This window comes from Erigeron canadensis, chromosome 6 (genome assembly GCF_010389155.1).
Source record: "Erigeron canadensis isolate Cc75 chromosome 6, C_canadensis_v1, whole genome shotgun sequence".
Lineage (NCBI taxonomy): Eukaryota > Viridiplantae > Streptophyta > Magnoliopsida > Asterales > Asteraceae > Erigeron > Erigeron canadensis.
Window position 1 is genome coordinate 2,580,885 of NC_057766.1, and position 24,432 is coordinate 2,605,316.

General features: G+C 30.5%; 1 protein-coding gene and 1 long non-coding RNA gene across 2 annotated transcripts; one reads left to right on the top strand and one right to left on the bottom strand.

Annotated features, from left to right (window-relative positions):
* Window positions 1-13,548: 13,548 nt before the first annotated feature.
* Window positions 13,549-19,881, bottom strand: LOC122605120. The gene is made up of 4 exons (XR_006324553.1): window positions 19,533-19,881; window positions 17,508-17,601; window positions 15,291-15,475; window positions 13,549-14,811 (listed from the first exon to the last, which is right to left on the bottom strand). It is a non-coding gene; the product is annotated as an uncharacterized LOC122605120 (long non-coding RNA).
* LOC122605119 (LRR receptor-like serine/threonine-protein kinase FLS2) lies at window positions 13,698-15,803 on the top strand. The gene is made up of 2 exons (XM_043778000.1): window positions 13,698-14,847; window positions 15,191-15,803. Exons 1-2 carry the CDS (start codon window positions 13,698-13,700, stop codon window positions 15,574-15,576), a joined length of 1,536 nt encoding a protein of 511 aa, XP_043633935.1. The 3' UTR covers window positions 15,577-15,803.
* Window positions 19,882-24,432: the final 4,551 nt, after the last annotated feature.

A 24,432-nucleotide genomic window follows, 5' to 3' on the forward strand; every position in this document is an offset into this window, starting at 1 on the left:
TCTCCAAAACTTAACCAATAACTTGGGACATATTCTATTATGTTTTGATAATGAGTTTTGGAGATTGGTATTGAATCACTAACTTTTAAATAAACCCTAGTGCTTCTATCAACAATCAACTTGATTACAAAAAAATTCATATTGTATAGAGACTATGGCAATAAAGATGGTCACCATTTGCAAAGAATTTGAATTTAAAGACCAACTTTCTAATGTGATTCTTTAAGATTATATAATAACAATTGTTTATCGTAGAAATATAGAATCTACCAACAAAAGTGTTTATATGCCGCTATCTGCCTTGCAAGTTGTCCAATTACAAAGTATTTTCCAATTTAATAGCCGTTTTCTTCTTATGTTTTGTTAAACATTTTCATCGAAAGATTATCGTTTATACGCTTTTAGAAAAATTGTTGTTTTATTTTTTTTTTGTAGATACCACATGCCAAAAGTCTACTCGATCAAAGGTTCGCAGAATTGGATTTGTTGGACAAGGGACAATTACCTATTAGGAAACCTTCATGTTAGGGTCCAGCTAGCATTATTATTTGCAATCTTTAAAGTTGATATTAGCAGATCCCTTCTTAATAAGAGAGAGAGGATATGGATGAATCCCTTTTATATCATAAGAGATCTTATGCCCATATATTATATCCATATTTAGATAAGACCCACGACGGGGTTTCGGGTAATTATAGTGTTATTATAGTGTAAGGTGGCTAACAGAGACGGGTCAGGATTTTGGATTGGCAGAGACTGGATTTCTTAATATACTTGTGACGAGTATCATGTGCGTATCGTATAACATAGCCAGGTTGTGATTCTAGGTTATAAACGACTACGTTTTCTAGTTTTAAGAAAATAATCTAAAAGTTTTGTCTAATAATTCAACCTCATTTGTACACTGCAAATTAATAACTCTATGGTTTTGCTCTGATATTTCTTATAAATTTATAAGTTGGGGTTGTCTCATTCATATGACACTCCTTGAATCAGTTAGATACAAAAATATCAATTCCCAATAACACAATGCAGGTATAACGTAAAAAGTTTTATATAACCATGATATAACAATAAAAGAAGGAAACGTGACTAACCAGAGAAGATGAACCAGACGGTTGTTTTCGGCATTAGAACGCAATATATTATAAGAAAATGGTTGTTTAATGCCATTACTTGATTTCCAAGGGTAAAGCTTACTTTTCTAGGTAGCTAATCCCAAAGATAACCTTCGTGTTTAGGAGACCAAGGCTTTATGCCAGCGAGAGTTCGTGGAGACAAAAACGAGGCACATATGTTCAGCCCATTAACATATACAAACTTTTGAATCTTAAATTTGGGTCATGTAATTGTGAAACCAAAATAGTTAAATTTTATATTTGGATAAACAAACTTCTGTTCAAAATTTTGGAAATTTCTATCACAATGGATTTGAGATTAATCCAAAGTTTTCTAGTGGATGAGGACTCTTCAAACATTGGAGCTTACATTTTGATAAGTAGAAGTCATTTACAATAGTATAGTTCTTTATAACAAGAAATATTTGGTAGCCATATCTTTTTGTTTCCGGCAACTTCGTTGGAGCCTTTTTTTTCTCTTTTATCTAACCGTTACCCGAATCTTATATGAGATTGCATCAAAAACACTAGCATAATACGGTGCGAGTATTTTTCTCATACATTAATAATGTATACTCTAGTCAACATGAGTTTTTAGCCTATCTAAGTTTTAACAGTTATATAACCGGAAAGAATCTAGTTTAGGATTTTTGTACCTTTTTCCTTCTAGCATCTTGCTAGTTAGCTAGTTTTTTTTTTAATATATATAATCTGCTGTTTTTACAAATTTTTTGCTATCCATTAAAGTTTTTATCTTGTTGTTTCCCACTACTTGTTCGAGTTACGTCTTAGTTTGCTACTTTTATGTTGTTTAATATGCCCAATATGGTTGCTTTCGTATTTGTATTTGTATTGTAAGATATCGGTAGGACGCATGAGTGATAAACGTTAGACCCGTATAGTAGCCGGACCCAGCAGACAGGTATTTCTTTTTTTCAGATTCTCGGCAGACAAGTATGATTTTCTAAATATTTCTCATTTTCCGTCTTGCACTCCTTTATGGCCGGAGGTCCCTATGGAAGCAGTCTCTCTACCTTTATGTAGAGGTAAGACTGTCTACAGCTTACTTCTCTCATACCCCGCGTAGAGATTAGGTCCTGTTGTTGTTGTTGTTGTTGTGGCAGTCTTTTGTGTTTCATGAGTTACTCGACCCTTCGGAAAACAAAATTCTAACGACTGACACTAACTCGCTATTTCTAATTTGGGAAGTTTTATAAAGGTATTCCATTTCTATTTTTTGACGAAGATTTAAGGATGGGTTCATCAGCTCTTTTAAAAGTTAGTGTTTTCTAAAAATGAAATATCTGCTTTTGGGTAAAAAGTTTCACCCTCTAACGAACTGAATTTATGTAATATAACACTTCTGTCCACAATATACTTATTCTCGTAAAAAAAGGTATTTACGATAACTAAAATTCAAAATTCACTCAAAATATGATTTGTTAAAAATAAAATTACATGATGTGTTAATTTTCAGGTGCATTCACCGAAAACATGAATTAATGCGTAAAATTGGAGCGAATCGTGGTTCTATACTTACGTTGTTGTTTGTATCAAACAATTTATGAAAAATATCATTAATGAATATCAACTCTTTTAAAATTTATTACACAAAAACCATAATCCAAACTGTCATAAATTTATAAAAGATAACGATTAATATGTCTAATTGTTGTGCTTAAAAATATAGGCTTGAGAATAAGATGACGATACATTGCATAATGAAAATACTAATGATACATATATCAAACATTTAGGCATTAGGTACTAAAAGATGATTGATAAACTTAAAACATTACTTAAAGAGTAATGATCTGTACACCACCAATTTTTTACAATACACCACCAAACATGATTCACATTATTATACTGTACAACACCTTAATGCATGTTTGGTGATGTACGGTTAAAAATTAGTAATGTTTTAAGTTTATCAATCTTCTAATTTATAAAAACAATAATCCAAATTCTCATAATTTTTTTAAATGCTCCTAAAAGCTTTTTGTATATCAGTATGTTAAACAATGTAATTTGTGAATTTTAGTTAATAAGAACCATACTCAGATTCTCATAAGTTTTTAAAAGCTCTAAACCAATCATACCTAAATCAGTATCGTTACCCGTTATTCACCCGCAATAATGTTCCTTTTATTAATAAAACAGAAAATAATTTATTTCTAATGAAGATCTAGACATATATAACTGATTTGTTTAAGTCCATTAATTAGTACACCTAATTGATCTAAAAATCAAATCAAAATAATAACAGCATTAAAGCTAAATATTACTCGTACTTCTTTTCTATTTAGATCAATCGTCCTCATAAAACAATAATTACTTAAACTAGTAAATTACTATTTCTTCAAAAGTTAGTTATATTGTTGAGTTCTTTAAAGGAAACGTGCAACAAAATAAAGTTGAATAACTTTCTGACGGTTTTGTAAAGTTATGGATTTTGGTACCTAGTTTTTAAAATCAAAAACGGCTAAAGTCTAAATATATACATAGCTATTTATTATATTTATTTTATGTATTTTGTTTTTTTCCCGACAAATATAGGCTCAATGCTATTTTTAATCTCCAAGACATAAATAACACGTGGTAAAAAACTGTACAAAAAAATTATTTTTTATCATTATGTATAATATTTTACTATTTCTTATATATGGCTTTTAAGGTTATAGATAACAAATTCTTTTATTTTATTTCAAAGTCTTATAAAACTATGTATGTTAATAAAAAGCATCAACTATTCTTTTTTTTTTTTCTTTTTAAATTACTTGTTTAATTTAAAATATCTCTTAACATATATAGTTTATCAAAAATATCTTAATAAAATAATTTACAACAGTTATCCTCCAACTCATAAAATTACTAAACTATCTCATTTTACATCAATTACCTTTACATCAATAACATAAACTACTTGCGACCTTTGTCACCAATAGTCGCCACTACCACTACCAACCGCCGATACCATCAAATCATCACATCGTATTATCATGAATCTATTATTCTAATGCTTATAGACGGTTATTTATTTAATACTTTATATATATTCATGATGTTTACTATTATCATGGCCTCATCCTTAATTAATAGAAAGATGTTCTAATATAATTACTCGACTGATAGTTAAAAGAAAAAAGATTTTTTTAAAAAAAAGTACTAAACATGTGTTTTTTTCTAGATTATCTATATACTCTATCGATAACATCAAGCTCTCATCAAAACTAAGAAAATAAGATGTCAAAATAAAAAATTGTTCAAAAAAAAAAACCAAGAATAGTACTATTATTATAATAATTTTCCATATAATAATTAATACTCCGTAAATACTAATGAATGTTTTTATTTAAGATATTTTTTTTTGTTTTGTTTTTAGTGTTACCTTTTTATGTTTCCGTTAGCCATCATGTTTTGAAAATTTACAAGTTTTTCATTATCTTGTAACTCAAAATCATAAAATAACAGTAGAAACTTGTACACTTGTTTATAAAGGGACATAATTTAACTATTTAAGTGACTTACTTGTAATGCTACTATGTGACTTCTAAAGGATCTAAAAATAAGTCATTAGAGAATTGAATTGTATATAACATCATATATCCTCGTAATGTTGAATATGTCATATTAATTCTTGTAATTTATAAGTAAGAGTACCATAAATAACCGTATAAAATATCGCTATTTTAGATAAATAATTCATAAAGTTATATTGTTATAACTTTTCAATCTTTTTATTTCTTTCTTAATGGCAAGTTAAAAATTCTTTTTATTTATTTATTTATTTTTATCTTTTTCATGCGTCTAAACAACTTATGATGTAAGTGTTCCCCAAGGCAAACTATTACCTGTGCAACACAATGTGTGTATCCGGCTATATGTTACAGTAAATATCCATTTCATTTAACTTCATTTGGACTTCAACACACATCCCTTTCAAAATTTTCAATAATCATTAATTGTTTTGCGACATTTCTGTATTTGTATAAAAAGTCTTCGAATCATGTCTTAAGCAAATATCTTGGGGTTGATTATTATAATGTCTGGAACTAGGTACGGTCCTAAAAAAAGAAAAACAAAAACAATGTCAAAAATGATTAGTTATTTCTGGATAATCTGAGGAAAAAAAATTTTATTTTATGTGTTTAGGGAAAGTTTATCCAAGTACTAATAAGATGTGTATGAAGGTTTGAGAGTGATGACAGAAAATCATGGGCATGTATAAAACAAATGGTTTTTGTTAACGGCTATCGGTATAAGTTATTTGGGTACATTAAAATTTGTACTTTGTTACGTGAAAATTTAGGGTGTGATTTTTTATGTATAAAGTACTCCATCCCATATTAAGTTTGGGGAAAGGTTAGGTAAAACATGCAGTACCTATCTTAGGTAAAGTAGGGGGTGATTATGTAAAATTCAGGGGGAGTTTATGTAAAATTCAGGGGGGGTTATGTATGTTTATTAAATTTAAAGGTTTAATATGTAACTTTTTTTAATGTGGCAACACCTAAGCTTAGGTAAAGTCTGCAGTACGGATCATTTTCCTATTAAGTTTAGTTTGATTTTTTGAGTTTTCTTTCAACTTTGACCGTAAATATTTTTGTTTGTGTTATATAATATTTGATATAACATATATAAATTGATTGTGTTTTAAATGTACTTTTTATTAATATAACTTTCATCAACTAATATATAACACAAACAAAAATATTTACGGTCAAAGTCAGAAAAAAAAACTTGACCAGTCAAAATATGACAATTAAAATGGAAAGGACGGAATACTTTTTATGCATGTAATATAATAAGGTATTAATGACAATCTCTAGTCATTATCATTTTATTAAAAAAAAAAAAAAAACATTTTAATGCTAGAGATTTGGTTTATACAGTATTTCTTTCTAGTTCAATTTGTAGTGAAAAAAAATATTATAATAATAATATAGAGGTTTTTTAGACGGCAAAAATTCATGCTCTTTCATGGCTTTCATGCTTTTTATGATCTTTAAAACAAACTTTTCACAGAAGCTAACAAATTCACTCACTGTCATGTTTTATTTTCCAATAAATTAATAAATAAAAAGTTTTAATTATCAAAGTTCAAGTTTTACGCAAACTTTCTCATTAATTAACATTATAATATATATAAAAACTTATAAAGAACCAAAAATCATCACATTTCAATAGGAAGAAACAGAGCAGTAAACCATTTTTATCATCACATATCGAACATATAAGAAAAATATATGACAATTCTTTTTATTTATAAAAAATAGACCTAACATTAATTTCATTTTTAAAAACGAATTTGAAGAACAAATAATGATCAGATTACCATCTTAGATTTCAGATTGGTAAATGAATGAGACTATTGAAAACCTAAAAAATAATTCTTGAAAAAAAAAAAAAAAAGACTAAAAATGAGAAACAGGGGGTTTTGAAACTACTGATAATCATATTTAGATCATGTACAATCAACAAAGCTACCAAAAAACCTTAAGAAACAAAAAAACAAAAAAAAAACATCTGAAAGGATATATCAAAATTTTCAACAAGGGTTAGTTTCATTCTCGGTAGATTGAAGAAAATCCGGTTCGAGTTTGTTTCGACAAACAGGACAAACCGGGTTTTTGGTGAACCAAGTATCCGCGCATTGTAGATGAAACCCATGGTTACAGCCCGGAACCACTCTCACAATCTGCTCTGGTTCAATATCATCCAAACAAACAGAACATTCGGCATCTGGGCCGAGTTCTTTTCCCATTGTTTTTGGTATTTTATTTAGTTCAGCCGCAGAAAGGCCGGTTCCAGTGGTTGGTTTCATTGGAACCGGCCTTTCAGGTAGGTGCCTCGCGGCGTACCATAGTAAACACATGTATACAAGGAACACTACACTCATGCCTGCGCATGGTAAGAACAGAGCCAGGAATAAAGAAGGCAACATTTTAGTTAAGTTTGTGAATGTGAATAGGCTATTGTGAAAGCCTATGAAATGTGTGCACCCCTTGGGTTGGGTTTTGTGATTTTGTGAAGGATGTTAATTGTTTATATATGAGGTGCATTTTGGTGTGCACTATTTTAAGAACCTTCTTTGGGTAAAGTTATTTATTATTATTGTTTTTTAATGGCAAAAAATCTTAACCATGAATTAATTCGAATGCTTATGATAAAACTTAAAAATTCACGAAAATACTTGAGAATACCTTCATCCCAGGACTCGAACTTGGGAAATTTCAATATACAAATACGTCATCAATGGGCCACCAACTCTGTTAGCTATTTTTTAATATTTGTTTTTGGGACCGGAGATAGTTATTTCTATAGAGATAAACACATTATTACAAAATTTGATGTAATAAATAATTTGATTATAATGATTACATCCTGATTTTTGTTTTTCACTTGCCTTTTACATTAGGTTTTGCATAAAGGTTTATGTTGCATTTCAAATACTTAAAATTATAAGGATAGAAATGAGCCGAAGTGGTTAATAATGTTATCTAAATAAAAATTCATGAAACAGACAAAAAGAATCTCAAGTTATACATTGGACTAATTATAAACGTGACAAGTAACATAAATAGATTGAACTTGGCACCACACAAATCACAAAACAATGAAACGCGAACACCCTGACTCGACGCGATGATTAGACCTAGGAACATCATATATTAATCACAAAACTCTACATACATTTTGCAAATGCCGGTCCCACGCAGCCCGAAATTTGAACACAAAACTCGAACCACACAAATCAATAACAATGATCAATGAACCACATGAGCTAGTAATTACAAACCACACCTCACATGAATCATTGAAATCTATCATTATTATTAAGGGCAAATGATCGAACAGCAGATGTATCATACTGGCTACTGCTGCTTTTATATCTCTTCTCTAATTTTCTTCATGTGATCAATTAAATAAAAATGACCCCATGTATTTAGTGGATGCAGTTCCAGGCAGGCATATTACATCTCCTATTAGGTTATCTCCAATGGGGTGCCCTTAAGCGTCCTTAAATATCTTTTGTCATTGAAACTTGTCCAATGGGGTGCCCTTAGGCATATTACATCTCCTATTAAGAATTTTTTAAGGATGCCCTTACCTAAAGGCATGTCCATACTTGTCCTTAGCTAATATATTTTTGTTTTTATTTGGGGGTAGAGGATATGTAAGGATATTTGTATGGTTTGAGGTAAAATTATAGGATTTGAAGGATTTATAAGGATGTATAATAATTTGTAAGGATATGATGTGGCAGCTCAAGGACGCTTAAGGACATCCTTAGTATTGGATATAGCCTTATTAATCATACAGGTTTTCTATTTTTTGTGAAAATGATAAAATTTACGACATAAATGACCTTTTGGGTTTCTATCAATCATTGAAACCATAATGTATCATGCGTATGGCCTAATTATTTTGTGTACACGCGAAACATTAAACGAAGGATTATAATTATGAAATCCAGCTGTAATCATGTGTTTATCAAATTGGATTTGATTAGGTTAAACATAACCCCCGAAAATAAATAAAAAATAAAAAGTAACCGTTACCTAAATTTGATTGAAAATATATGTTTTGTTGCTATAAGATCTTTAACTCGCATCAGATTACAAATAATGTAATTGAATTCAAATGATAGCCCTATATATGTATGTGTGGGACTAGACCAATAATTTGAGTTCACGGACTTGGACAATGTTTTATGTGTAAGAGTAATGGGGACCCATCTTGATAGCAGTTCGATAAAAGTATACACGTATTTAAGACAGTTTTTTTAATTTTTCATGTTTTTTTTCATCACTCAAAAAAGAACAGAAAAAATGGTAAACAAAAAATTCAAACGTTAATGGTATCCAATGTATTTTTCATGAGGTTAAGGTCTTCGATTATTTCCACATAAAAGTTGGAAAGTGGGTATGAAAATGTTACACATTTAACTCGGGTGAAAAACTTATTGCATGTTATTTTTTTAATATTTTGAATAAATGATTGGACTCTTATGCTTGTTATGTATTAAAAATTAAGATGTGAGAGGTTTTTTTTATTAGCCAAAATAGATGTGTAACACCCTCATATTCACTTCCTCATAAAGTTACACAAGTTTTTTTTTTCCAAGGCAGCATCGGATAAACGGCTAACACCCACATGTGTATGCGCCCACGCCGATTCGACTCCTAACAATGTCCTAAATGGTTTGCTCATCATGTGATAGATTAGTGTAACATTGTTAAGACCCCTCACCACAATTATATTTAGCAGGATTCGAACCTGAGATCAAGAGTAAACCTTAAACCATAAACTCTAATACCTAAACCCTAAACCAATGTGAAAAACCCCTGACTATTGAGTTAACACCCCAATAGCATAAAGTTACATAAATTTCTTCTAAAAAATCTCCGACCATTTTACAGACATTCAGGCTTAAACCTTTGACCATTGTCTCTAAAAATAGTGTATTTCAACTGATTCAAAGTCATAATTAATTATCTAAAAGCTTGCAATTGCACAAAGGAAAATTTTGCATTAATGAAAAAAGTATTCTAATTTTAAATACGTTCTATAGGAAATTATAACACAATGTGTGAGAAAATACCATATAAATTCATGTGAACTGAGTCTACCTTATGTCTTTCACCAAAACAGGTGCAAAGTCACACTTGTAATGTTTCAAACGCTTTGTTTTCTTGTCATGTTGGATAATATACTTCCAAGCTTTCTACCTTCTTCGCCATTGTACAAGTAGGTGGGGCCTAAAGATGCACAGTTTGTAAATTGTATATGTTTATTATCAAAAATTCTTTTTTTAAAAAAATAAAAGGAAAAAAATGAGGACTTGAAGTTTGTCCACCAATTTTTTAAACAAGTTTTAGACGTCATAAAAAAGTTTATTTATATAACTGAATTTGTTTGGGTCATGGCCAGCATTTGAAGTCTCAGGACCGACTATGACTAATGTATATGTCAAATGTGTGTGCTTTTGTACCCAAGTATTCATTTTTTTTAAACAATGAATAAGTAAGAGTTTAGAGTGTACAATTTTGGTAAAAACCCTTCATATACTATCTTTTAAATATTTTTTTTTATAAATGAATAAATGATTGAGTCTCGTGATTATGGAAGAAAAAGTTAAGATGTCAGAGACTTTTCATCGTGCATTTGTTTTGAGATATAATAGCTAGGTTTGGTGTATAGGATTTTTTTTTCGTTTTGAAAGTTCTTACATAACATGTGATACTAATCTCATTAATTATCACGTCTATATGTACTTGTTCAACCTCATTACATAAATTAGGTACATATGCATTTATAAGTTTGGTAATGGTAGGGATCAAATTAGTGTATGTCGTATTTGAATGATTAAAAGCCTATAATCATTTGCGTGCACTCGGATAATAGATATTTTTCTAAATAATTAAGACATCATTAATCAATTCAAAATCAATGTACAGATTTTTAACACACAATTCTAATGTATCTGGTATTACATTTATTAACGTGACAACTCATATAGCATGTGACATTTTATATCGATTTTATGGCAAAAGGTTAGATAATCTGGCACCCCAAACAAGCTCCAATTGATTGACTATTCGTAGTATGAAAGAGATACCTGACTCACTTAGCCGTTGTGGCTATTTAGCTTTCGGAGTTCGAACCTAAGACTTTGTGATTTTTGTTAGAAGTATTGAATACATAATATAGCAGTATTTGGAATTTAAATATTCAAAATGAAAACAGATTAAGTTAGATTTTTGTATGAAAAAACCCATTCGGCCATTTGGGTTGGGTTGGCTTGGCTGATGGACTATGAGTAAACACAAACAAGAAATAGATGGATCATTGTGTACTCCGATGTCCATTATCACTAAACATGTAGGATACTTTAGCACACCTCTAACTGTTTAGGGTCTTCGATGGTCATTGGATCCGATCGAATGCAGCATCGTACTTAGGTTAGAACTTTAGCTGGGTCGGTTCTAAAGGATGTGTCTATGATATACTTCTAAACTATGAAAGCTTATGCAAATTAACGATGGTATTCTCACTTCCGTTTAAACCAAATTGTGTTTTTGATTTTTTGTTTTGGACTTCAGAGTTCAGACTTCTTGTTTCGATATTATCTAAGTTTATGCTTTTAGACTAGTGTCCAGATGACCAGATCGGGCCTCCAATTTTCAGTATCGTTTAGGTCTTATTGGGCATGGACCATTTTGGCCCAGATTTGGGCCTAGCTATGAAGTTTTGTTTCAATGTTTTGGGTTGTCTCTCTCTCTCATGCTTTGTTGTTTTTGTTCATTTTGTCAAGAAAAACTATTGTTAATTAATATTAAAATGCTTAACAGTTAACACTGATTTAACTACTTGTGTGTCTATAAAATACTTTCATGGTGTAGACATTTGTTAAGGAGGTTAAGTATTGAATTAACTACTTCCTTACTTACGAGATCTTTTAATTGCGTTTTTTTTTTCTTTTTCAAAATGAATTATGACTGCTCGGCATGCGAATGAAACTTGGCCAATTTTGTTTTTTCCTTCTCTATCATACATAATTAAATGGGTGTTCAAAATGTTGTTCGGGTTAAAAAATGATGGACAACTAGTTCAAAAATAAATGATGAATAACATGACTAAAATGTACTAAAGTATGTATGGGTTAGATCAGATTAATATAAGCTAGTAAATATGTGGGTATACCGTTCATTAAGGTTTCTATACTTATATTCCGAACAGTAAACATAATATCTTTGGTCAATAATCTTGCACCTCACGATTTATTATTTTTTGGTGGCAATTTTAACTTATTAAGTTATAAATAAAACATACAACTATGAAGCAAATAATATGAAATAAACTAAAGTGTATATTTGATTCTTATTAATTAATTAAGGGTGTTGACCACTCTTATACACCACATAGAGCCCTGTATATGATGTACTCGTATATAATTCACAGTTCAGTCAGTTTTCTATGTCTATGAGTTTATCAGGTCTCAGTGGATATTAACAAGTATATCCTTCAACAAGGAACAATGTCTTGAGAGTTGTAGGGGTGAATGCAATCTCTTTGCTCCGTTTTAGAGGGTGTTTGGAATTGCTTTTGTAAACTAAATTATGTGTTAACCACTCCGTTTTGAAAACGCATGTTCCAACATGCTTTTCAAAAATTGCGTTTTGTCAAGAAAACGCATATAGGGTATGTTTGGTAAAAGTAGTTGTAGCTTGTAGCTGTAGCTTTTAGTTACAACTGTAAGTTATAACTTTTATTTTCTAAAAGTGTTTGATATGATAGCTGTAGCTACCACTTCAAGAGGTATTTGTGTAGTTTTAAAGATTAAAAACTCCTTCGAAAAGCTAAAGCTCCTGAAACGCTACTTGTGTTTCATTTTGGAGCTTTTTCTTTCAAATAAATGCTAAAGCTAGTTGCATCCAAACAAAACTTTTAATATTTTAAGAGCTTTTAGTTTAAAATAAAAAGCTAAAGCTCCTGAAAAGCTCTCAAAACGCTTGTGCCAAACATGGTCATAATCTATTATTTTGCCAGACACTTTTTTTTTTAATTATTTACGTTATGCAAACACAATAATAAAATAATCCGTTCAAAATGCAATCACAAATACCCTCTTACATATTTCAAGTCCTTAATAAAGTTTTTCCAAATTTTTAACCAATTTTTTTATATACCAAAATAATGGTTGCTTTAACAACTTATTAACCAATCACAGTTTCTGATTTTTTTAAGTTGACTTTTCCTTTCGGTCTTGACTCTAATTTACATTTTTTCGTATTCCATCACTAATTTATATTTTTTTAAACAATATTTACAATATAATATGTCAATAATAGTATATGTTTGTTACTCGTATTTGCTATGTATCGTTAAAAATTGTTATGAAAATATCAGTTTAGACTTCTTCATAGTTGAGACTTAAGACGATTCCACATGACAAATCCCTTCCTTCTGTGATGCACTTTACACGTTTTTACTTCTTTGCATTCTCTCATATAGTTGCATTCCTGGTAATTGTTGTGATGCGTACTTTACACGTTTCTTACTTCTTTTTTCACGTAGTTACACACTGACACACATGTGCAATAGCTTCGGTTTATACAGTATATTTTATGATTAAGAAACACGTTTATGGATTTTGAAATAAGTATGTTATCGAACTTGGTTAACTTTGGATCTTAATCTTTAATCCCTTATAAAAGAAATAGCCTCTTCTTATTTTAGGTAATTCTACCATTGAATTACCAGAGTTACCCTTGATTTTTTTATGTTTTGCCCATCGACCCACCCCGTATGTGTCATATAATGCCGGTAAAATAACTCCATCCTAATCTTCACATGATGAGGGCACCCCGATGACTAATAAAGCAAAATTATCCATATATTATTATAAACAGAGTGGGTTGTGATTTGTGAACAAACTGCTTTATTCAATACTCCTAAAGTCCTAATAATAATGTATGGGAAGTTTCTGAGCAGTGAGCTCTGAGGACTTATACTCCTAATAACGAGTTTGTTGCTTAAAGCATTATTAATTCACATTTGAAAAGTCAAACAATGGCGTTGAAAATAAGCCTTGTACTAATAATACTTTTGCCTTACCTGGTTCTTGGTGATCATGATCTATCTATAGAGATCGAGGCTATGAAATTCTTCAAGGATTCGATCACGGAAGACCCAACTGATGCACTTACGGATTGGAATTCCGGTTCCACCCATCATTGTAACTGGTTTGGGATCGAATGTGATCATTTCTCGAGACATGTTGTTTCGATTTCTTTACATGGAAAGAAGCTCAAAGCTGAAGTCTCCCGATTTCTCGGGAAACTTTCCAGCCTTAAGTTTCTTGACTTAAGCCAAAACTCTGGAAACCCGTCTCTTTGTATTAAAAAAACCCAATTATGCACCTTGAGTAGATCACTAAAGAGTTTAGCACTTGAAGAAAAAAGTCCACCAAATCATTCATTTCAAAGAACTGCTGCAATTTCCGGGGCAGTGTCATGTATTGCTGTTTTTATCATACTTACGTTTGCATTTTTGATTTGTCGCGTTGTTAGAAAAAAGAAATTAAGAGATCTAGAGAGTGCAAAACCAGAGCCCTACATACCAAGGTTAGATTACAAACGATTTTATAGGAAAGAGCTGGAAGATGCTACTGACAATTTCAGTGAAGGTAACGTTTTGGGTACAGGCGGATTAAGCACCATGTACAAAGGTAAGCTAGAAAATGGGAGGATGATAGTAGTGAAGAACTTCAAGTTTAAGCAGCATTCGACGGTATCGGTTAAGAGCTTTCAAAGAGAAATGGAAACATTAGGCAAATTGAGACATAAAAATCTATTGAAAGTACTTGGATATGCATGGGAGAGTGAGAGGATAAAGGCCATGGTTCTTGAATACATGGAAAATGGTAATTTGGATACTTTTATACATGAATCCACATTTGACAGGTCAGGATGGGGGCTGTCTAAGAGAGTAGATATTTTGGTTTCTGTTGCTTCGGGATTGGCTTATTTGCATTCGGGATATGATTTCCCGATAATTCATTGTGATTTAAAGCCATCAAACATACTTCTGGATGAAAGATGGAATGCTCATATCAGTGATTTCGGAATGGCTCGAATAATCGTTGGAGTTCATCAGCAGGATGGAAGTTGTGTCTCTTCTGCATCTGCATTTGCAGGCAGCATTGGTTATTTGGCACCAGGTAATGCATCTTAGCTTATGAATCTAAATTCTTATACCACGCGTCTCATTTTAAATGTCCTAGTTTGCCTTTTTGAGTGTTTTTTTCTAACTTTGACCGTAAATATTTCTAATTGTGATATATAATCATCGATATAAAATACATGAATGGATCAAGTTTTAAATGTGTTTTTCAATGATATAATTTTCATGAATTGAACTATATATATAGAAACAAAAATATTTGCGGTCAAAGTTAAAAAAAAATAGTTAAAAAGTCAAAATAGGACATTTACAAATTCTTTTGTAAGACTTCAAGAAGACGACCTTGAATGTCATACTAACAATGTTCCGTTTTCCTCTAGAGTTTTCTTATATGAGAAAGGTGACAACAAAAGTAGATGTCTTTAGCTTCGGCATAATAATGATGGAATCCATCACAGGAAAGAGGCCGACAGAACTTACCCAACAGGCGGGAATCAATCTGACTCTGCCTCAACTAGTAGAACAGGCGCTTTCAGATGGAATTAACGGGCAACTTATGATTGTAGATCCTAATCTGGCTCCAGGTTTCCGAACAAATCAAGTTGTTATAGAACAGCTTCTTAAGTTGGCCTTATCGTGCACTAAAATAGATCCAAAGCTACGACCTGATATGAAGGAAGTCATGTATTTCCTTTCAGACATCACTAAAAAGAAAGTCTTGAACACTAAAGGTACAAATTGGTACATATCAAACCATCAAGTTTGAATCCAAGATTCTGGTGGCATTTGCTTAATTACTTTTTGAGAGTATCAACTCCATTTGAAAATATGAATATTTTACAACAGTAGATAGACCTTTTTTTTTGTTTTCCTAGTTATGAAAGTTACCAAGTTTGTAGTTCAACAGAAATAATAGATGACATGTATGTTGTACAAAAGGTGAATTTCCAAGAAGTGATGCTTTCTTTCACAAATGAAAAAATTTTAGTAGTACATCCTTTCAAGAGATTTTTGGGGGTTGGGGATGAGGTTGGGGTGGGGGTGCGGGTGTTCTATACAACATTCATTAACAAGTGATATCTTAAAAATACTTTTAATTAAATTATTTACTCCGGAGTATTTTAGCCTTTTACGTTACCTGTCTTTATAAAAGGAAGGAGGGTTACTTAATCATTAGACGGTATAGACCTGGTTTTAAAAAGCGCTAAGCGCACAAAAGCGATAAGGTCCATTTCCGAAGCGTAAAGCGCTAAGCAGAAAAGCGGTGAGATTTTCGTACGCGAAGCGCACACATTTATAAAAATATTATAAATTATACATATAGTATTTATAACACATAAATAATACTAAAACACCATTATATATAAAATACCATCAATGCCATTATATATGTATATCAAAAACTCTTTTATGTAGCATAGGCACCTTTAAGTAGCAAAACAACAGAACAACTAGAAACTAAAAATCACAGAAGATGGCCAGATAGGTATTCAAAAGTAGGTTGCTTAAAGGTTCTAAGATTCTAAGGTAAGAGCCCTGCTACTTTTATCTTCACTTTTTACAGCAGCAAGGAGATGAATACAAAAATTAGAACGCTTTTTTACAAAAATCTTACGCTTTTTAGCGCCTAGCGCTTATTGAAAAAGCGCTAAAAATCGCACGCTTTATGTACACTCTACGCTTAATGTACAATAAAGCGTTTAAGCTAACGCTTAACGCTTAATCGCGCTTAAAGCGCGATTTTTAAAACCAAGGGTATAGATAGATAAAGACACTATAACAATACAATGCATCTATACAGATTTCACGATATTGTGAGTATAGAGTGTGTGAACTCCCCTATGTTTGTGTGTTTTCCATCATGAATTTGGGTATTTGCAAGCGAATTTATCCAAGCATTTAAGGGCTATTTGGTTGTTACACCCCTATATTTAAAACCATATTTTTTAGATACTTTAAAAAAATTAAAAATAAATAAATATCATCTCCATACAAATATATTAAACCAATAACTCATAGCCTTCCAAGAATTGCCAAAAATCATTTTTCTTTTTATAACTTACTAGCTAATTAACCCGGATTCAACCCGGGTATATTAATAAAAGTTTTATAAAAACGCTCGCCACTGAATTTGACACAATTCAACGGTACTCATAACCTCGAAATAGTATACTTTAATTAGCTTATTAATTAAGCTGCATAATATGCAGATAATTTAAAAATCTGTTATTACAAAATTAGTTAGATGATGAACTTAAAGATCATGGATAAATTATTAAAGGTTTTAAAAGAAATTAAAACATTTTTTAAAAAAACAACATCAAAAAAAACAAAAATAAAAATAAAGTTTTAAAAAAAAGAAAGGGTTTATGACATCATATGTTAGATGAACTTAAAGATCATGGATAAATTCTTAGAGATTAAAAGAAATTAAAACATTTCTTAAAAAAATAACATCATAAAAAACAAAAATAATAATACAATAAATTTTTAAAAAAGGAAAGGGTTTATGACATCATAAGTAAATTAAATAAAAAAAACTAAATTTTAAGAAAGAATTGAGAGGGGACAAATAAGCATTTCTTATAAAATTATGATGTCATGAAAATTCTTTTATATTTAATATAAAGATTATTCAACATATCATTTTACCAAAAGATTCGGGTGTATACAAAATAGTAGCAAAACATAGTTTACCCGAATTAGCTTAAATCCTAAGCAAATCAAGCTTCCACCTTGCCCAAACAAGCATAATTAATCCATTATCGCCCTTAGCCCAAGTCATTTACTCCTAAAAAGAGAAAACATATAACGGGTAAGCTTCACATGCTTAGTAAGTACGATATATATACGGTTACATTCAAGTTGTCCACTATAATGATGCCATGGGTCGCCTAGCCCAATGGTTTTACACCTACAATAATGATGCCACGAGTCTCCCTACCTGATGGTCTTATACTAACAATAAGAATGTCATGGGTCACACTACCTAATGTTCTTATAACTACAAAAATAATGTCACGGGTCTTACTACCCAATGGTCTTATAACAACAATTATAATAATGTCACGGGTCTCAATACCCAATCGTCTTATAACAACAATTATATAATGTCACGGGTCTCAATACCCAATGGTCTTATAAAGATTATAATAATGTCACGGGTCACACTACCCAATGGTCTTATAACAACAATAATGATGCCACAGGTTTCACTACCCAATGGTCTTACACTAGTAACAATAATGCCATGGGTCACCTCGCCCAATGGTCTTTAACCAACTATAACGATGCAATTGTATATGATGCAATTGTATATACCCCGTACTCACCTTGAATGTTGATTAGCCGCCACAACGAATATATCAATTAACCCAAACATTATCCATGAGCTTTTGACCCATTAATCTCTTTCAGCATTCAAATACTTTAATTCATCAATCTCATTCATTTTTCAATTCAATATTAACTAATCTATGAAATATATGGATCTCTCTTCTATGCATTTCTCTTGAATGTCATCATAACTACCATTACCTATGTTGCTACTTTACCCGACCCGTTTCAATAATACTATCTTTTCACGTCAAAACTTACACCTAAACTTTTTGACTACTTTTACGTTCATATCACATTCCAACAACTTTATATATTTCAATTTTATGCATTCAAACCATTTTAGAGACTAAATTGCCCATTATGCCACTTTTGACCCGTGCAGGTCAAAATTACCAATTTTACAACTTATGCACTTTCAATACATTGTAAGTGGTCTAACAACTCGTACTAACTTGTTTACAACTTAACCAATTCAATTTGAAGTCAAACATCCACTTATACACTAAATGCTTTATAGTCCAATTTAGCCACTTTTCGAGACTTTCTAGTAACTTTATACTTATCATGTAACTTTTCAACTAACAATATTTGATCTCATTTTATCTATTTCTCATTGCATTTTCATTATCACCAATTCATTAAAATGCTCGTCAAGTACTTTGGGGTCAAAATGCACATAATGGCACGTTTGACCAATTTGGGTCAAACTTAGCCAATTCACCAAACCGATACTTCTAATACATTCCAAATGGTTTATATGATATCTCTACTTGTTTTCAACTCACTTCACACCTTTTTAGTACCATTTATTATCTCGTTTAGCGTAATTTGACCTTTTTAGACTATGTTAGCCAAACACTAACTATTATGCATATATAGACTAGTTTTCCTTCTAACCAATTATGTCGATTTTCACACGTTTTTTTTTTACTTCAATACAACATTGTTATCAATATATTTCATCATCTTAATTCAACTCATTGTCTAGCCAATTTTCATATCAATAACTCACTTTAGTCAAACACTACGAAAATCTATCATTTTTGACCAAACATCAAACTAATAATCCATTGTAACTCATTGCAACACTCTTAAACTACATCTTATTACCAAGGTAAATGTTACAACTAGTTCTAGCGAGAATCATAATTTAACTAGTTACTTGATTACTTTTACCATAAAACTCATTATACCAGATTATGCAAAAATTGCTAGAAATCTCTAATAAAGCTAACCAACAACATACCAATTTAACCACATTCAAGTATCATACGAGACTATATTCAAGATTATATCATTTATGTATATTAGTATATAAGTCCCAAAAATCCCATTTTCTATCTATTCACATAATTACAACAACCGAAGGATCCAAGATTATACCTAAAAAATGAGATGATCAAGATAATTAGAAACTTGAAGTGATCACTTGCATAATCATCCTAATTCATTGCATGAGCTTTCCCTATCTTCAATTTTACCCAAAGTCATCATCTCTAAAAACCCATCTTTTACACCTAGTGATTTCACCAAGAACACACACCTACTATGCACTTTTTGAATTGAGATAAAAAGAGGATTTGTTGTGGTTTGAGATGGATTATTATCACTTAGAATGGAGGAATCATTTGAATTGTTACATAAATAGTGAGCTTTTCTTCCTTTTTCTCTTCTTCAAAATCACGCACACACACTACACACACTCACCCACTTTTCTTTTCCAGAAGGTTTGAAAAGGGGTAAAAGGTGGGGGGACGGGTTTTTAATAAAAAAAAGTTAACAAAACATATACCCAATACCACTTAAAACTAAATCTAAGTTTTTATTTAGGAAAATTTACATATATCCGGACTAACTTATAAACGCTTTACAGGTAACCAAATTCTATTCGGGTAGCTTTAAAATATTTTATCATATTAAATGTCTAACAACAACGTTAAATAAATTGAAAAGTTGTAATAAGTTATTATGTAAATGACGAAACTAAACGAAAACTAAATTTGTGTACTTGTGGACACATGTTTGAAACACATACGGGTTGTAAAAACAAAAAAAAATAAAACATATCCTAAAAGACATTATAGTTTTCGACATATTATAACGAAATCTATTGTGAATAAAATGTTACATATATAATAGTGTGAAATTTAATAAAAATCCATATTAATGAGATATATTTAAAAAAGAGAAAAAAAAAGTTAAAGAAAAAAGTCCTCTTTTGTTGATTTATATAAACAACAATCCAAAAGCATAGAACCAAAAGGTGAATAAAAATAACAAAAAGATAAAAATAAAATTTGTATGTGTATGTAAAAGAGAGAGAGGGAGAGAGTGATGATGTTATAAATAATTAAAATGATCTATGGGAGTACATAATTTTTAGAAAATCTTATTTCATCACAATTGTTTTTTTTTTATATATAATAAATTTAATATATATTTTTTTAAAGAAATGCTAAATGTAACTTGGGGCTATAGTTAATTTGTTTAGACATGTATGGTTTATTCACATACATTTTATATCACTAAAAATGAAATAACATTATTACATCACAAATATAATCATATACTTTTAAGTATATTACTTTCGTATTATTTAATACTTTTGAAAAACGGGATGTTATATTGGTACATATGAATTGATACATATAAATGAGAATGTAAAAAAATGAAAATGAATTATTTTCCTTATTCGTGTTGTATAAAGAATGAAAATAAATAATGGTTTTTTATTATTTATTTTCATCCTCTTTTTACTTTTACATGTCTTTGTAAAAACTAAAAGTAGATGAGAATGATGAAAATAAAACTTATAATGATATTCATTGAATGGAGGTGATTCACCACACCACCACCACACTTCATCCCACCACCATTACCTTCCACTTCTGAGTCTCCATCTTTAAAATCCATCGGACATCACAGCCGGTCATCACGAGGAGCCAACTTCACTATGTCAACTTTCTTTTAAAACATACAACATTTGTCTTGTACACTTTAAAATAAAAAGTTTCTAAGTATTTTAGCATATTCATGAAGCATTAATAATAGGAGTATATATATATAATATATATATATATATATATACTAGAGGGATACCCGTGCATTGCAGTGGCACCTCTGGAAAAAAAGGCGGATAAATGTGGGGTATCATGAATAAAAAACAGTAGATTGTATTGAATATAAATTAAAAGACTTGTCTTGTATATCAACTAACCCTTGTCAATCCAGCGGTATAAAGATTAAAATGAAATTGAAAAAAAAAACTACTTACAATCTACATGACTATACATAGTGAACAACCTGCAAACATCAACATACCACAATATCCATTGCCTAAACGCACAAACATTTCTATTCCAAAAAATCAATGATAGATGCGTAGATACATAAGGTTTTTTTAAGGGTATATTAGAAAGTTTAGAAATAAAGTGTTTTGAGAAATATAAATTATAAGGGTAAAATAGAGAATTTAAAGGTAGAGTATTTAATTTGGGGTATAGAGAGTATAGATATATATATTAATATTAATAAATATATATTAATAAAATTATATAAATATAAAATAAGTCAAAATATTCCATATTTGTTTTAAATTAATATTGTTGCTAGAAATAACCCGTGTTATATATACTGGGTGTTTATGATATATCAAAGCAATATGTGATATTGTAATTTCTTGAAATATGATTACGTAATTATTATAATTCCATTCTTTCGTTTTCTTGCATGTACGAGTAGTTGAAATATAAAAGTATACCTTTTCTGTGGTTAAAAGACTTTTTATACCTTACCCGTGGATATCAGGTAGTCGGGAAGCGAGCACCAACACCCTTAGTTTTGACATTACATCGAAACTATGTAACTCATACATTGTACTGCGAGTACAATTCGATAATTATATAGTAACATTTTGAATATCTACTATATCACTTCACATTTTGTACTTCTAGTTATGTATATATATAATCATATAAACTTAATAAAGTAAATTAAATCTCAGTTTTTTTTTTATATTAAACTTTAAGCCTTTGATATAACTAAAACACCGTTACATAAAATTAAAAATCTTCACACATATCTCATCTCTCCAATCCCCCTCTATAGAAATATACACTCTTTCATCAACTACACTACTCTTTTACATTAACAGTCACATCATTAATGTTACCATCACTCATTGCCGCCCCGTTACCACATTACACGAATACCCTTCTCGTAACTATTTGGCAAATACTTTGGAGTTTGGATAAAAACAAGGGCTATTTGATTTAAAAGTATTCCAACTAGTCCCGAATGTCTTTTCTAGGACCGAACCTTTAAAATGTCTATTATGGGGATCAAAACCGATGAAAACTTCTATTTGGGGTCTTTACCAGCTGAGGTATTATGTGAAACCGGTCATTGCTTACTTGTCATCCATATGTCCATCAGGGACCCACTTTATCTCTATTTATTTAGTAATATTAATTATAATTATAATTATATAATATCCATATATGTGTATACGTATATAGCATATATATATCTGGGTAAAACAACAACATTCATCTCCCTCTCTCTATCCTTTTTCTCATTCCGGCCAGCAGTCACCGCCAGTTCGCCGCCCATATCGCCGAAAAAACGGGGAAATGCTACAAAAGTACCCTTCATTAACCATCCAACCCCCGGGGCACCTCTGTCTCTATCCTTATGTCACGTCGTCTCCTCCGCGCCACCCCCGCCGCCGAACCGCCGTCCCACCCCGCCTCTTGAGATCCGGCGCTCAACTTACCAATCGATCTAAAGAAAGAAAGAAATAGAAAAAAAGTATAGAGACATTGTTAATGGCTAGTGGTGGTGATGCCAGATCTATATGGTAAAAAGTTTTTATATATGTATATATTTATTGAGATTTGAGATATATATACATTATGTTGAGATCAAAGTTCATTGATATAATGCTATGTGATAAATATTGATATTGTTATACTCGTAATAGATATAGATATTTACAAGTGATTGATGAATTCTATGATATTAATACTAAACTCTTTTATCTGCATACTTACAGCCATTCGCACAAGACAGATAGTGGAATACATTTTTGGCTCATCCATATATGTTACAGTAGTTAAAGTTGATTTGGGTGGAACATAATAATGATTAAATGACATGGAAAATGATTTAATATGATTAACACTGTATTCTCAATTTTTTTTTAAAGGAAAAGAAAAGAGAAAATTGGATAGAAGAAGAAAAAATAAAAAATTATATTTATAAAATGCATTCTTGAGTTTTATCATTTAAAAAAAAGAAAAGAAATAAAAGGATTTAAATGCATTCTTGAGTTAAAAAAGAAGGATAAAAAAAAATAAAAATATGTAATTTACATTTATAGCCTCATAGTTATTATAATTCATACAGTATAAGGTTTGAATGGTATATTGATAAATTTACAACTTATCCTTTCAAATCTTGCCAAATATGGAGAGAGTTTTTAGGTCCAAAATCCTCAAACTTTTTCTTTCCATCACTTTCCAATCTTTTAATAAAAAAAACTCAAGAATACAAAAATATAAACTTTTCCCTCCTTTCCTTTCTTATCCCATAAAAATAAAACTCAAGAATGCACCCTAAATGATATGGAATATGCCACATAAGCATTAATAAAAAAGAAAATGAATTTAAAAATTAAAAGTAACTGGGTACCTTAACACGGACCCTAAAACACAAGTTTTTACCGGTTTCAATCCTCACAATAGACATTTTAAAAGTTCGGTCCTAAAAAAGACATTCAGGACAGGTTAGAGCACTTTCCAATCAAATAGCCCTAAAAACAAATGAGCTAGAATCCTAGAATCTCTACTACCTAATAAAAGAAATCACACCCCTTACAATAAATGTTTTCTGCCTTTAAAATTACTTATTTACCTTTGGACTTACTTTTTTTATTTTTTTCTTTTAACATTTAATATTAATACAAAAAAACTTATTTTGACAAATAAAGTGGTCACCCATGTTTCTTCAGTATTTACAGTTTAAGATTAATGTTGGTGGATCAATTAATTTTATTAAAGTTACAGTTTTCAATTTTATAATTAAAATGTCTTTTATCTTTTATTTGGTAAGATTAATGGATAATGAAAAGTTTTATTTATAAAAAAATCTGGGCATAAAATATTCTAAACCGCCTTCTCCATCACTACCGCCGCATTGCGCGGGTACCATACTCGTACAATGTAAAGTAACAAATATCCATTATTTGTGGCAATATATTTGCTAAAATTAAAAGGCAAGTAAC